The 15593-nt window shown below is 37.5% G+C and overlaps 1 protein-coding gene across 5 annotated transcripts in view; it reads left to right on the forward strand.

Moving 5' to 3' along the window:
• The window catches only part of ANO5 (anoctamin 5), a 95776-nt gene that overhangs the window by 25164 nt on the left and 55019 nt on the right, over positions 1-15593 (forward strand). For all 5 annotated transcript variants that reach the window (XM_058688466.1, XM_058688468.1, XM_058688467.1 and 2 more), the window contains 5 exons: positions 2470-2583; positions 5537-5605; positions 6892-7176; positions 11338-11451; positions 14285-14400. In XM_058688466.1, coding sequence (XP_058544449.1) covers positions 2470-2583; positions 5537-5605; positions 6892-7176; positions 11338-11451; positions 14285-14400 — 698 coding nt within the window. The remainder of the gene's footprint in view (positions 1-2469; positions 2584-5536; positions 5606-6891; positions 7177-11337; positions 11452-14284; positions 14401-15593) is intronic.

The following is a 15593-nucleotide window of genomic DNA, read 5'->3' on the forward strand; positions in this document are numbered from 1 at the left end:
AGAAAATCCACCCAGATGTTCACCTATTATACACTGGAATTTCTAAGAGCAAATCAAATATAAACACAGACACATACACACATGGCAAAATGTTATCTTTATGTCATGCCTTGAGCAAAACAAAAGAACGATGTTTTTTAATAGCCTTCAGTTATATGTAACAGAGTTATCAAGTTTTTCTCCCCTCATTTGCTTCAATCAGTTTTTTGTTAACAGTACCAAGACAGGTACGTCATGGTGATCTACAAGGTTACCAGGGATTTCTTCATCTGTTTTAAAATGTTTGTTTATTTTTGAGAGGGAGAGAGAATGGGGTAGGGGCGGAGAGGGTGGGGGAAAGAATTTAGGAAGTGGGCTCTGAGCTGACAGCAGAGAGCCTGATGTGGGGCTCAAACTGATGAACCATGGGATCATGACCTGAGCTGAAGTTGGATACTTAACCGACTGAGCCACCCAGGCAAGCCAATTTCTCCATTTTAAGCAATTTACTCTTTATATTAGGACACAGCATAATGAGAGAAGTTTGGGTTTTCCTAGGTAGCATCTGGCTTTCAGTGACTGAACACTGAGAACACTAATTGTTTTGGGGGTTACTTTGTTTACTTTCTAAGAGTCAAATACTCTGTGTGTGATTTTTTGTTGACTTCAATGTGCATGACTTCTGTCATCAGAACTTCTCTTTGTGGACTTAGATTTACTTGCCCAAACAATAAAAACACTTGTAAATGTATACTGTTTTAAAAACAATCTCTCCCAGGGGCACCTGGATGCCACAGTGGATGGAACATGCAACCCTTGATCTCTGGGCTGTGAGCCTACTTAAAAAACCATGCAAATTTTGGCTGTCACAGATTTTGCTATGAGAGCAAAAGGATTATTAGGATTTTTACCTCTAATTTTTTGCTTTGATTATATTTAGTCTAATTAGTCTTTTATTTCCTGCCCCAAGTCCATGAGTTTTGGTGAATTTCATAAACTATGTTAATATTATTATGATTTACAAGAGCTCAAATGACTTTTTTTATTGTTTCCTTTTTCTTTTTGTAGTGAGTTGTAAATCAAGGGGTAACAGGAAAACAGTTTGAGTTTTCTCAGGTTCTTTTACTTTGTTTTAGGCAAAAGGAGATGATTATGCATCTTTTGGTTAGATGCAGAGAACTCAGACATAGTATTTGAATTACTATATTCTATATTTACTCTCTAGACTCCCTGGATGTGTTTTGTTTTTTTGCTCATTTTCCCACTCGTTTCTTTCTGTGCATTAGGAGCTACTTCTTCCTGAAACATATCAGCTATGCCTTCACATAGATAAAATACAGTTCTATTTTTCATAGAACACACTTCAAACATGAGATTTTTGTCTTATTATACATGACTGTTATACATCCATTCTTTTTTAGGGGAGGTCTCCCTGGCTTGAGTTGGGTGAAAAACAGCATAGAATACCATAACAGAAACTCATAAATTAACACAAGTAGCAGTACAAAAACAAAACATCCCGTTCTCCGTTCACAGGTTAGCTGAAGCAATTGGAAAGTTGCCAGTGTTAAGTTATAACTGCGCCACAGGGTTAGAGAGATCACTAACATCCACTATATCATCTGTTTGCATCAGTCTAAGTATTAGATATATCTGGGCTATTTGAAATATTACGTGTTACACATTACATATAAACTCTGAGGAAGGCCACATCAGTCAAACGTGAAATCTCTTCTTCTAAAGCTCTCTAGTGTTTTTGTAGTTCTGAAAGGAAAGGAATTAATGAAATATACAACATGTGAATGCTGAATTTGTCAGTTTGACTATTCCACTGAGACAATTGATAACATCCAATTTTAACCAAAGATGGACTCGGGCTCACGTAGGGATCAGAATTGAAAGGAGATCTGCATGAGCGTTTACGTGCAGTAAACCCAGCTGGCAAGCTATCTGCTTTCTGATTTTTAACTGCACTTTGATTTTACTTTAACCCTTCAGAAGTTGAATTAGAAAGTGGCAATTTTATGAAAACAGAGAAGCATTAGTCATAAGTCAATTTTCTTAGAATGAGATTCATTAATTGGTCGGTAATTAATTCCACCCCAAAGCAGTGTGTGAACATGAATTATTTGTCTGACTCATTGGCATGTTATTTAATGAAGCTAACAAGTCTCTCTCCAAATATGCATTTTGGGATCCATGTATCCATGTGTTCATTTTATATATTGGTATAATTGCACCATTTTTGTTGTGTGTGCATGTAGTTAAATGCTTACCTTCATCTTGAGTCTTCCTGGTATATGTATATATCTTCCCTATGGAAGTTCACTTTCCAAAATGAGCATAATCTTCTGTTGGTGAAAACTGGCTATTTGTCTTTACCCATCAATTCAGGATTGAAACAAATTAGACCAAATGTCAGCTAATTCGTTTCATGTTTTTGCCATTTGAAAATAAAACTGGAAAGTGTGTCATTTCTGTCTCCTACAGTTTAAAAAAGATGAACAAAGCAAAGATTCTATCTTCTTCCGAGATGGGATTAGGCAAATTGATTTTGTGCTTTCCTATGTTGATGATTTAAAGAAAGAAGCAGACCCCAAGGCGGTAAGTACTTAAGGGAAGAGAAACTGGGAATCCTTAAAAGAAACACTTCCTGTAGTTCATCAGGGTTGTTCCCATTGAATTAAGCTGTAGAGGTCAGAGGCCTCTGAAGTGTTATTGAAAGCTAAGACTGAGGGAGAAGATTAGAAAACAGGCCTAATAATGGATTGGATTGGATGTGTAAAGTCAATTTGTTTTTTGGGGTTTTTTTTTTGGACATCTTGAACACTACCTTCTTTTTCTTCTCCCAAGTGACTGGGAGTATGTATATTGTTTACATAGCTCCAGAATATCAAACGTGACCTCCAAAATTTGAGGTGTGTGTCTGAATATAGTATTTATTTTCACTTTGAAAACGTATGGCTAATCCAGGCCACCTGAAATGTCCTCCACATTGTGCTCTATTCCTTATCCTGTTTTCTTTTCATTATAACCCATCACTTTCTGAACTTGTGTATATGTTGTTTAAATTGTTTGCTGTGTGTCCAACACCCTAAATTAAGTTCATGAGACCAAGGACTTTGTCCTGTTCACTGCTGTGTACCCAAATGCCTAAAACAGTGTGGTTGCAGCATAGTGGATGCTCAAGAAATAATTATATTTGAAATAATGAATTAATACATTAATCCATATGTGTAAGTGTGTACACACACATTTACTAACATACTTACCCAGGAAATAAATGTCAAATAAAATAAAAATAAAAGAACAACAGATATTATCCCCATAAAACCCTGTCCCTTTCTTCCACACTTTCCCTGGAAACCCTTCCATCAAGCCCCTGAAATTCACTCATTTGTCATCATTTTCTTTTTCTCTGAATGTCCGCCTGTAACTGGGCTCTTCATTGAGTTCCCTGCATTCTCCAAGTGTCCTCTCAGGTGATAGTTGCCTTTTTCGGGAGATGGGCAAATGCCTGCTCCGCCCTCCTTGTATCTCATTGTTGATTACAGGCAGCTCTCCCCACCTCATCCCTAAAATTCCTGAGCTTTTATTCTTCTCACATTAATTATTGCCCTGCTTTACTGCTGTCATTAATGTGTCCCTGGGTCTTCCTTTCATTTCTCAACAGTTTGAGCTCTTGGTTCATTATCATTCTCTTCACCAATACTCCTTAAATTATTGATTATTGCAATTCATACATCGATGACTATTTTATTTGCAAAATTTTTTTAAAATCTGTGTTTATTTTTGAGAGAGAGAGAGACAGAGACAGAGCACGAGAAGGGGAGGAGCAGAGAGAGAGAGGGAGATGCAGATTCTGAAGCAGTTTCCAGGTTCTGAGCTGTCAGCACAGAGCCGATGTGGGGCTTGAACTCACAAAAGCAAGTTCATGACCTGAGCCGAAGTCAGACGCTTAGCTGACTGAGCCACCCAGGCGCCCCAGTGACTATTCTAGCATCCTGGCTCTCTTCCTTGAACTCCCCTTTCCATTTATCTTAGTTTCTTGCTCAGCCATTCACTTCCCTAGAACTTGTCATTATTGATAACTGCAAAAATATTTTTGAATGAATTAGAGTTTTTCCTAGAATGATGTGGTTCAGGTTCAACTATACCCCTCTCTTGTTTTTTTATGGCAGTGTCAATTAAGCTTGTTCAGATAAATGAGTAGATTGGAATAGAAAGATTATCGTTTATGCAGTTTTAATCTTTTTTAGACACCTGAGTTATATCCCCAAATTACAGTGATGTATCATAAAAGTAGTGTTTAATGGCCCATCACCTAGTAATCCTATTAGCTCTTCAGTTTTGGCAGTCATGTTACTTGCAAAAGCATTTGTTACTATAATGAAAAGAGTGGTTCACTTTCTCAATTCTGATAAGAGATAACAGTAATTTGAATGCCTAAGTCCTTTTTTTTTTTTTTTTTTTTTTTTTTGGTTTTCTGGAAGTTTGCAGTCTGCCTCCCTCTGGTAATGTGAAAGAAGGGCAATTATGAAAGGAAAATCTGTACCACTGTCATAGGCCTGTGCTCATATGTGGCAAACTTTGGAAGTAGGGGAAAAACACCTTAAATTATCTTTTACTCTTTCTTGTAAACTTTAAGATATATCAAGGTAGACCTATGCATTTGAAGATAGGCATTCTATAATACCATAAAACAGTCTTTTAAAATTTCATTTACTATAAAATTCTTCAGACTTAGGTAATAATGAAAGCCAAAAAAAAAATTTCAACAATCAATGCATTTTTTTAAAGCTCACAAGTAATGATTGTTTTAACTTAATCTAATTTAATTAAATTAATTTATTTTATTTTTTTTTCTAAGTGAAGCTATTCTTTTCTTTACCATTAGAAAGTTATAATGAGGGGCATGTGGGTGGCTTAGACGGTTGAGCGGCCTACTCTTGATTTAGGCTCAGGTCATGATCTCAATAGTTGTGAGATCAAGCCCTGTGTCGGACTCCACGCTGAGCATGGGGCCTGCTTGGGATTCTCTCTCTCTCTCTCTCTCTCTCTCTCTCTCTCTCTCTTCCTCTGCCCCTTTCCCCTGCTCACACACACTCTCTCTCTCTTCTCTCTCTCTCTCTCAAAAGATAAAATCAAAATAAAAACTCACAATGATATTTTGGCTTAAATTTGAATTAAATATATCCTTTCTTTTTAAGAGTGTTGATGTGTTTCTAATACCGAGTCTTCCTGACCAAGGGCATGACATGTCTCTCTATTTATCTAGTTTTTTAAACTGTTATTTAGTAAAGTTCTATACATACTTTCAGAGAGCAGTCCTGCACATTTCCTGGAAATTGTTCCTAAATATTTTGGATTTTTATACTTATATTGTGAATTTTAGTACAGACGAAAAGCAGGACATGGTGCTGAGATGGGGGTAATGTATAAAGGACTTTTATATACAAGCATGGGAGGGGCAGAGCACCATCTGGAATAACGAGTCTGTTTATCACGGGGCAAATAAAAGTGTTCTGCATAATTCTATCAATTTTTTTTCCCATAGGAAAGGAGAAAAGAATTTGAACAAAATCTCAGAAAAACAGGTCTTGAGTTGGAAATTGAAGACAAAAGGGTAAGTGTAGCTGTTAATTTGTACCAGAGTCTTGGTGTTTTAAGCAATTGTTATGGCCTTTGACCAAATAGACTTTGTGTTTGAGAGCAATACAATAGTTTTTTTGGCTACTGTTATCTGGATGGTAGGGCATATGGTCTTCCTGGTAAAGAAGTAGGTCAAGGATATGAATATAAGACAATGAGCAGACACTGAAAAAAATAGACATAATTCCATTCAGGATACAAAGAAAGTGAAGATACGGTTCTTGTTTCATATCTCTCATTTTTTTTTAATATGAAATTTATTGTCAAATTGGTTTCCATACAACACCCAGTGCTCATCCCAACAGGTGCCCTCCTCAATGCCCATCACCCACTTTCCCCTCCCTCCCACCCCCCCATCAACCCTCAGTTTATTCTCATTTTTTAAGAGTCTCTTATGGTTTGGCTCCCTCCCTCTCTAACTTTTTTTTTTCCTTCCCCTCTCCCATGGTCTGGAGAGTGTTATGCTAAGTGAAATAAGTCATGCAGAGAAAGACAGATACCATATGTTTTCACTCTTATGTGGATCCTGAGAATCATATCTCTCATTTTGAAGGCTGTCTGTAATCTGGCACTCTAACTAGTTAACCTGACCATCATCTGTATACCCACTACTTAAGCCAAGACAACTTTCTTTGCTCATGAATATGGCAAATTCTTTTACTTATTTATTTTTAATGTCTCGCCATCTATTGGTTTTCTGGAATTTCCTTCAAAATGTTTTTTTAATTTTTTTAAGCTTATTATTATTATTATTATTATTATTTTGAGAAAGAGCAGGAGGGAGAACAAGAGAGTGTGCACAAGCAGGGGAAGGGCAGAGAGAGAGGGAGAGAGAGAATCCAAAACAGGCTCCACACTGTCAGCACAGAACCCAATGTGGGGCCTGAACTCACGAACTGTGAGATCATGACTGGAGCTGAAGTCGGATGCTTAACCAACTGAGCCATCCAGTCACCCCCTGAATTTTATTGTTAAAAATATTCTTTGTTTGTCTCTATCACACACATGCGTGCGCACACACACACACACACACACACACCATGCATACATATACATACATACACATATGTAAGTGTAATAATACAGATACACGTTTTGAGCATTTGTTCCTCTGAAGATTTTGCTGAAAAGTTTCAATAAATTGAAAGTGCTGTGACATCTGTGATTTGTTCGAGTTGTCATAAAACTTTGTGTCTTTACTCAGTTCGGTAACAAGTAAATTGGTATGCTTCCTGTTATCTTTGCCTTCTTTTTCTACAGAACTCTGAAGATGGAAAGACGTATTTTGTCAAGATCCATGCCCCTTGGGAGGTCCTAGTTACTTATGCTGAAGTGCTGGGAATCAAGATGCCTATTAAGGAGAGCGATATTCCTCTGCCCGAGAATATCCCATTCAGCTGTATGCTTGAGCCTCTGAAGCTCCCAAAGAATGTGAAGCACCCTCATCCTGAATATTTCACTGCCCAATTCACCAGACATCGGCAGGAACTCTTCCTCATTGAAGACAAATCAAGCTTCTTTCCGTCCTCATCAAGAAACAGAATTGTAGGTAGAGAAGACCTTTGAGCACATCCCTTCAAGTGAGGCTTGTGTGTCTGCACGTGCTAGTATACATCAATGCTATGTCTGCACCGGGTTTGTGCATACATTTTGATAAGTACTGGGTGCTATTGAGCAGGTTCGAAGGTCCACCTGGACTGCTTAAACCTGTTCACCTACCGACTTCTCAAACTGTTGTTTACACGTGAAAGGGTGACAGTGTGGGCACAGTCAAGACGGATGCTTTGTGCAATATTGGGAAAAGTTCTTAACGAAGAGCCAGGGCTTCGGTTTTATTGGTTCTTTGCAAATGGTTTTATAATCTTAGAGTGGTTTTATAAATTCAGTGCATAGCAAGAGGAATATTGGTCATTCCAAATGGAAATGGAATTTTAAAATTTCTTTGTATATCGATAGCATTTGGGAAACCTTAAAACTTTTTCCTTTCATTTAAAACCATTTTTAGTCATGGATAATATTTCCTCCCCATTTGTAGTCAATAAGACCTTTAAGTTTCCTATGAAGAGCCTCTCTGTAAAGAATCATGCTTTCTGAGTCACTGCTTCTTCATGTTAAGATAGGAATAAAGTCTAGGTTTGCCTAGATAATTAAATGAGTTAAGGTATGAAAGGCTTCAATACCTGGAATATACTAGGTGCTCAGTAAGTGTTAGGTGTTATTATTATTATTGACCTGACTTGAGCGGGGGAAAAAAGTAATGTTCCTTTTTGCTCTGACCCTCCTCCCTGTTGCCTACTAATGTGATCACCAGGGTATTAATGATCACTTACTGCCTTTCCCAACTTGAGACTTATTTCTTTTAGGTTCAGCACTCTTCAGTGACTAAGGATTTTGAAATCATCATTTTTTCTAGTTTCTCATTTTTTTTTTAAATTCACGGACAGGAATATTACATACAATACAATGCCTAGAATTTGCATATAAAAATATGAACCTACAAACTAAAAATGTTCTCCCTTTTCTTCCCAGCAATAAAAACCCACCACCACCACCACAACTACAACCTAAGGGGCAATCTCTAAAAAGGGAGTAAAGAGCCTATGACATGGAATCAGAAGAACTGGTTTCACGTCATAACTCTGCTGCTCTCTAAATAAAACAACCTCTCTTAAAACAGAGATAATGATGGTCAACACTGGCATTTCTGTCAAAACCAAATGAAAGAATGTGTGTGAAGCACTCTGCAAATTGTAAAGTACTTTAGATAGACTTACTACGTTGAAAAGTAGCTACCAAAAGGCCGGCGAACCAGACCAAATTAGGAACTAGATTAAGTATAGAAATACTAGTATCCATTTATTTTTACTGCTTCTGTGTAAAGAGTGCCAATACCTTAGATCAATTCAACATTAAAACACAACAATTTTAATAATTTAATAATTTAATAATTTAAAATTTTATATTACATGGGGCGCCTGGGTGGCTCACTCAGTTAAGCACATGACTCTTGATTTCAGCTCAAGTCACAATCTCATGGTTTGGGATCAAAGCCCTGCATTAGGCTCTGTGTTGACAGCAAGGAGCCTACTTGGGATTCTCTCCCTTCCTCTCTCTGCCCTTCCCCTGCTCTCTCTCTCTCTCTCTCTCAAAATAAAAAAGATAAACATTAAAAAATATTTATATTACACTATCACTCCTGACAAAAAGATGTACTAATTTAGGGTCCTAGTAACAACAGATGGAGTGCTCAGTGCTCCATAGCATTCTTGACACTAGTATTTACAAAGCTTTCTTTTTCTTTCTTTTGTAATTGCAGCATAACATGAATAGAGATAGGCCCACAAGTCATAAATGTACAGCACACTGAAACAACACAAAACAAACACGGCCATGTAACCACACCCATATCAAGGAGAAGACTTTGCTAGCCCCCCAGAGACCCTGCTGCCTCCTTCCAATCACTATTCCATCATCCTCAGTAGAGGTGGGCTTTAACTTCCAACAGCAAAGATTACACTGTTTTTACACTTCACAAAAACGGAATCATGCCGTATATATTCTTTTTTGAGTATGGCTTCTTTGGCTTAACATTTATTTGTGTGATTAATTTAGCTCTTATATGAGTTATTGTGCATTCATTTTCATTACTTGGTCTTGAAATTTATTTGTGTATATGTCATGTGGTTGTTTTGTTTTGTTGGGAGAGAGCGAGCGAGCACGTGAGTGGGAGAGAGGAACAGAGGGAGAGAGAATCTTAAGCAGACTCCACACTCAGTGCAGAACCCAACGCCGTGCTCAATCTCATGTCCCTGAGATCATTACCTGAGCTGACATCAAAAGTCGACGCTCAACAGAGCTACCCAGGCGCCTCCGTCATTATGGTTTTAATTTGCCTTTCACTCATATAAATGGATTGATTCTCCTTGTATATGTTTATTGCTTATTTAGATATGCACTTTTATGAAGTCCCTGCTAAAGTCTTTTGTCTGTTTTTCAATTAGGTCTTTTCTTTACTTGTTGATTGGTACGAATTGTTTATATATTCCTTTTATGAGCCCTTTGTTCATTATATATGTTTACTGATCTTTTCCTACTTCTTGCTTCCTTTTTCTAATGGTTTCTTTTGCTCAACAGATGTTTTTAATTTTAATGTAGTCCAATTTCTCAAGCCTTTACTTTATGAATCATGCTCTTAATCTTTAACTACCACCAAGACCATGAAGTTAATTTCCTATATTATTTTTTTGAAGTTGTATTACTTTACTTTCCACATTGAGGACTACTGTCCACCTGGAATTAATTTTTGTGCATGGTGCAGTTTTCCCACCATATATATGGTCATCGGTTTGCAACAATTATTGAAAACATTCAACTTTTCACCATTTTTCAGTTTTACCTTTGTCATAACTCATGTATCTATACATTCATAGGCCTAGTTCTGGGCCGTGTTCTGCAGCTTTGATCTTTTTTGTCCATTCTTGCATCGATACTGGCAATGCTGAGCTTTACTTGAGTTCTGTAGTCGTGGAAAACAGGGACAGTTACAGAAATCACCCACTCTTCTCATTCTGGGAAACTGTAAAGGATTGCCCTTCACCACATGACTTAAAGAATATTCATAGATAACCACCACCCCCATCTCCCAATTTGACTTGAGAGCACCATTTGCCATATAGTTCATCCTAAATTCTCCTGGTCATTGGCGTGTCCATTTGTGTTAGTTGTCTTTATACCAAGAAAAAAAATTAAGCTTCTCGTATCTCTATGGCAAGCGAGTAGTTACAAGTTGGAGCCAGTTGCCCAGGCTACACTGCCATAGAGACAGGGAGGTAGTGATGCTGTCTTTCTTGATGTTTACATTTAGAAGAGATGGGTCCTAGAAAACTTAAGAAACACACTCCTGCATTGTAAAACTGTCAAGAGGCTTATCTAGTAGATTTTTACAGATTTATATAAATCTCAAAGGGATGGAGAAAAAATTTATAAGTTCTCTAAAGAAATACTCTAAGAAGAGAGAGATGGAGGAAATCCCTTTCCCTTGTGGCTCCAGGGAAATTTAGATTCACACCTAGCCTTATAATTTCTCCCTTTTGTTATTAGTTTGTGGTAATAAGAGTCAGACACAGGCCTTCCACATGCCTGCTCTTTGTTGGATAAATGGCTAGCTGAACTATTTATCTGCACTGACCCATCAAAGTATTTGTTAGCTAAACTGACCAAATTTTGATTAAACTTGCCTCCCACAGGACCCTAAGCTTTGATGTATCTTTAACCCAAGCCGACCCTGGCAGGTGTAACAGTCCCGCCTTAACACAAAGAAAGATGCTCTCTGAAACTGCCTTGCCTCTCCCAAATGAATGAATGAATGAATGAATGAAAAGACCCTTTCTGCCTGACTTTTCAGATGTCTGCAGATACCGCTCTTGCAATAGTTTTCCTCCCCCTCTTGCTTTTTGTTTTTAATGTTTATTTATTTTGAGACAGAGCGCACACATGCGTGGTGGGGAAGGGGAGGGGCAGAGTTTGTGTGTGCAAACTACACCACCCCACCTTCTACATCTTCCTTCAGACAACAAAGGGAAGGTTCAGAGCCTGTGTCTACATTCAGACAAAGTTGGACATTGTTAAATTGTGATGGAAACAAAATGTGGAAAGCATAAAGTTCAGAAATGTGTTGTCTAATGCTTACTTCAAATTATGTCATAGGTTTATTATATTCTCTCACGGTGTCCTTTTGGCGTAGAAGATGGGAAGAAAAAGTTTGGGATTGAAAGACTGCTAACTTCTAATACCTATTCATCTGCCTATCCACTCCATGATGTAAGTATAAGCTTGGTTTTGAAATCCTGAATCCATTTTTCCTCTCCCACATTCAGAGGTTGCCTTGTTGCGAGAGAGAATCTTCCCTTTGCTTCCTCTTTAAGACAGGTTGCTTAATTCTTTCTCATGTTGGGAAAATCCCTCAAACTCCCTAGTTCCAAGCTGAGAACTTTAACAGCTATGCTGAAGCACATAGTTTATACATCTTTACATTGAGGTTTTAATGGAAATTTATTTTAAAAAACATTACATTTGTGTATGAATTTTCTTTAGAACTCATATTGAAAATAGTGGTTTTATTAAAAGAACATTACAGAATATGTGGAAATTTCTATCTGAATCCATCAGATCTTTTCTAATTTATAAAGTTTTTAATCCATAAAGGACTTGAATTATGTGCATTAATGTGTTCATTTATTAGATACATAATTGATTTTAATGACAGGCATTTTCTTTGTGTGTGTGTGTGTGTGTGTGTGTGTTTTTACAAATTGAAGGTTTGTGGCAACCCTGTGTTGAAGAAGTCTATTGGTACCATTTTTCCAACAGCATTTGTATATTTCATGTTTCTTATTTATTTAAAAAATTTTTTTTAATGATTATTTATTTTTGAGAGAGTGAGAGAGAGACTGAGTGCAAGTGAGGGAGGGGCAGAGAGAGAGGGAGACACAGAATCCAAAGCAGGCTCCAGGCTCTGAGCTGTCCGCACAGAGCTCGATGCAGGGCTTAAACCCACAGACCACGAGATCATGACCTGAGCCGAAGTCGGATGCTTAACCAACTGAGCCACCTAGGTGCCCCTCATGTCTTGTTTTTTTGAGACATGAGTTTTTTGTTTTCCCACTGCATATATAAAATTGTTTACACAATACTGTAGTCTGTTAAGTGTGCAATAGCATTATGTCTAAAAAAGAACAATGTATACCTTAATTAAAAAAATAATTTATTGCTCAAAATGCTAACCATCATCTGAGCCTTCAGCGAATTGTAATCTTGCTGGTGGAGGGTCTTGCTTCTGGACAACTGGAAACTGATTGCTGAAGATTGGGGTGGCTGTGGCAATTTGTTAAAATAAGACAGTGAAGTTTGCTACATCGATTAGATTCTTCCTTTCACAAATGATTTCTCTGTAAGGTGAGATGCCTTTTAATGAACTGGGTCTCTTCAACAACTGTCAAGCTGATTAAGCAGAATTTTCCTAAATGGGTGACAGGTTTTTATTATTATTATTATTATTATTATTATTTTAATGTTTATTTTTAAGAGAGAGAAAGAGAGACAAAGTGCAAGTGGGGGAGGGGCAGAGAGAGAGGGAGACAGAATCCAAAGCAGGCTCCAGGTTCCAAGCTGTTAGCACAGACCCTGACATGGGGCCCAAACCCACAAACCGTGAGATCATGACCTCAGCCGAAGTCAGCTGCTTCTCTGACTAAGCCATCCAGGTGCCCTAAATGGGTGGCAGTGTTTAACAGGAGTATCAATTCAGGTGAATTTAATTTAAGTGTTAGAGAAATCATCCTCCTTCCCCAACTCTCCCTCTCCCTGTACACACGTTTTTTCCCCTTGGGCAAAAGAATTTCTAGGTGATTATAGATTCAAAATAATGCCATGGCCATTTAGTAGAGAGAGATATATATAGTGGGTTAATAAAACACTTCACAATGCATTCTCTGTCAGTTTTCACAGAAAAAAAGTCCTTTTGAAGATTTTGAGAATTATTTCTTTTTAGGGCATTCATTCTCTTTTTACTATTACCAGGTCATTAAACCAAACTAATATCCTCAGTCAGCAGCAACTTTAATCCATAAATCAAGCCTTCCAGCAAGCAGGGTGCTTTATGATCACTAGAAACCTTAGCTGTTAGTGATAGATGTAACTTACCATTAATTCTACTTTTTTTTTCTTTGTTTTCTATCCTGACTGTAAGTTTAGGTGCTAGATTTTCCCTTATGTGCTTTAAAGAATGGCTTTTCAAGATACCCAAATAGGCTGCCTTTTTATTATTTTGTTTCTCAAGATTCAGTAGGATTAGTGACAGAAGAAGAAAACAAGACGGAATCTACATGATAGAAAATCTTCTATCTTATCACATAGAGATTTTCACATGTGCTTAATTTAGATTGGATATTCATTCATGCTGTCTCTAGCAGTTCATTTGTCTGGACCAGCAGTTGAAAGAATGTGTTGAACTGCCATGTGTAGACAGCCCTAGTATTCTGCTCTGTTGTGAAGGGGTATTAATAAATCTATTGGTAGGTAACAATGGGGAAAATTTTAGGCATGAAACAATACTGAGGTTCTTTGGTGTAAAGTTTATGATACATATTTCAAGTTTTCTGGGAAATGGTGGCAGTGATTGACAGGACCAGATGAGTTTTCTGGAGGAGATTCCTGTCATAGCAGGATGACTTTGGATCATTCACTGGACGTTGCTTGGGTCTAATTTTTCTATATGTGAAGTAAAAGTGTTAGCCTATTTCTAATGTCCCAGCCAGTTACTTAGTTACATTAATCCCTGAGCTGTGACTATTCTAGTATAATTTGAGTAAAGAAAGGACTTTCGACGTGAAAGAGCAGCTTGAGGAAAGCCAAAGGTTCAGACTTTAACTTGTATTTTAAATAACTGGGTGCGAGAATTTAATGAATCCCTTGTGTCATCGTTTATTGTAGTTTTGGGGAGATAATTGCACATCAATGGGATATGAAAATCCAAATCTAAAAGTTAAAGAGAACATTTGCTTCATTCACTAAACTTCTTATAAAACAGTGTTTATTTGCTTCACCCTCATCTTTTGCTTTGTCATTCAAGTACTTTCATTTTGACTATCTGTAGGGTCAATATTGGAAGCCATCAGAACCTCCTAACCCTGTCAACGAGAGGTACACACTTTGCCAGAATTGGGCTCGGTTTTCCTATTTTTACAAGGAGCAGCCTTTAGATTTGATTAGGTAAGTTCCTTACTAAACACTATCAAACAGATTAAAACTTCATGATGTGATTTTTATTCACAGTGGTATCATATTCCATTCTTTTCACCACTGTTTTCACCCACCACATGTCACATGTCCCCAGTTTTGTACCCACACTATCACTTAGTCATTCATTTGTGAGCAGAATACTGTCGGAATGTGCTTCATCACCATACAGAAGTAGCTCAGTAGTTAAGAGGTTGGGCCTTGGTGTGTAGGGTGGGCTGGGTTCAGATCCAAGTTGGTCAAATTATTTAACTTCTGTGAGGCTCATCAGTAAAATGGGAATAACAGTGGTGCTTTCCTTATGAGGCTACTTAATAATAAAATGAGATAATGTATATTTTTTAGCACAGGGGTAGCACTTAGTGCTTAATATGTATTAGCTTTGTTTTGTTTTTCTCTGAGTTCAGGAATTTAGAAGATAGCAGAAAGGTTGTGTATGGACGTCTGTGTGTGTGTGCATGTGTAGATCTCAGAGATCTGGGAAGGCGTTTGTCCTGTGACCTCAATTCTTTAGACAGTTTCATTGCCTAAGCAAGAAGACTGCAGTAGCAAGTTCCTGCTTTGCACCATAACAATACTACATACATACAGGATGTTAGGAAACTCCTGCTATGATTTCAGTAAAGGAACGATCAGATTAGACCCCTGGTTGTTACAGACTCTGTTTTTTACTCAGTGATTTATATTTGTAGTACTGTGTTTGCACAACATCACAGTATCCTTTTTATGAGACTGATTTGGATGCATACATCCAAACAGGTGAACGACTATCTCAACAGGTTTGTTTAAGGCAAATAAGAAGGGAAATTTTTAAGAATAAATGAAAGGCAGATAGCATATATAAGCTGGTACTTTTGGTAAATCATTGTGTGAACTCTTTATTCGATGGATGTTTTAATTATTTTGAATAATGGTCATTTCATTTTTTTAATGATGAAAGTAGCACACGTTTATCAAAAATTCAAATAATAAACAGATGTGCAAAGCTTTTTTTTTTTAAGTTTAATTTTGAGAGACCGTGCATGCAGATGTGTGCGAGCATAAGCAGGGTAGTTTCAGAGAGAGAGGCAGAGAGAAAATCCCAAGCAGGCTCTCCACTGCCAGCACAGAGCTCCATGCAGGGCTCAAGCCCACGAACTGCGAGATCATGACCTGAACCAAAACCA

This window comes from Neofelis nebulosa, chromosome 10 (assembly GCF_028018385.1).
Source record: "Neofelis nebulosa isolate mNeoNeb1 chromosome 10, mNeoNeb1.pri, whole genome shotgun sequence".
NCBI classification, from domain to species: domain Eukaryota; kingdom Metazoa; phylum Chordata; class Mammalia; order Carnivora; family Felidae; genus Neofelis; species Neofelis nebulosa.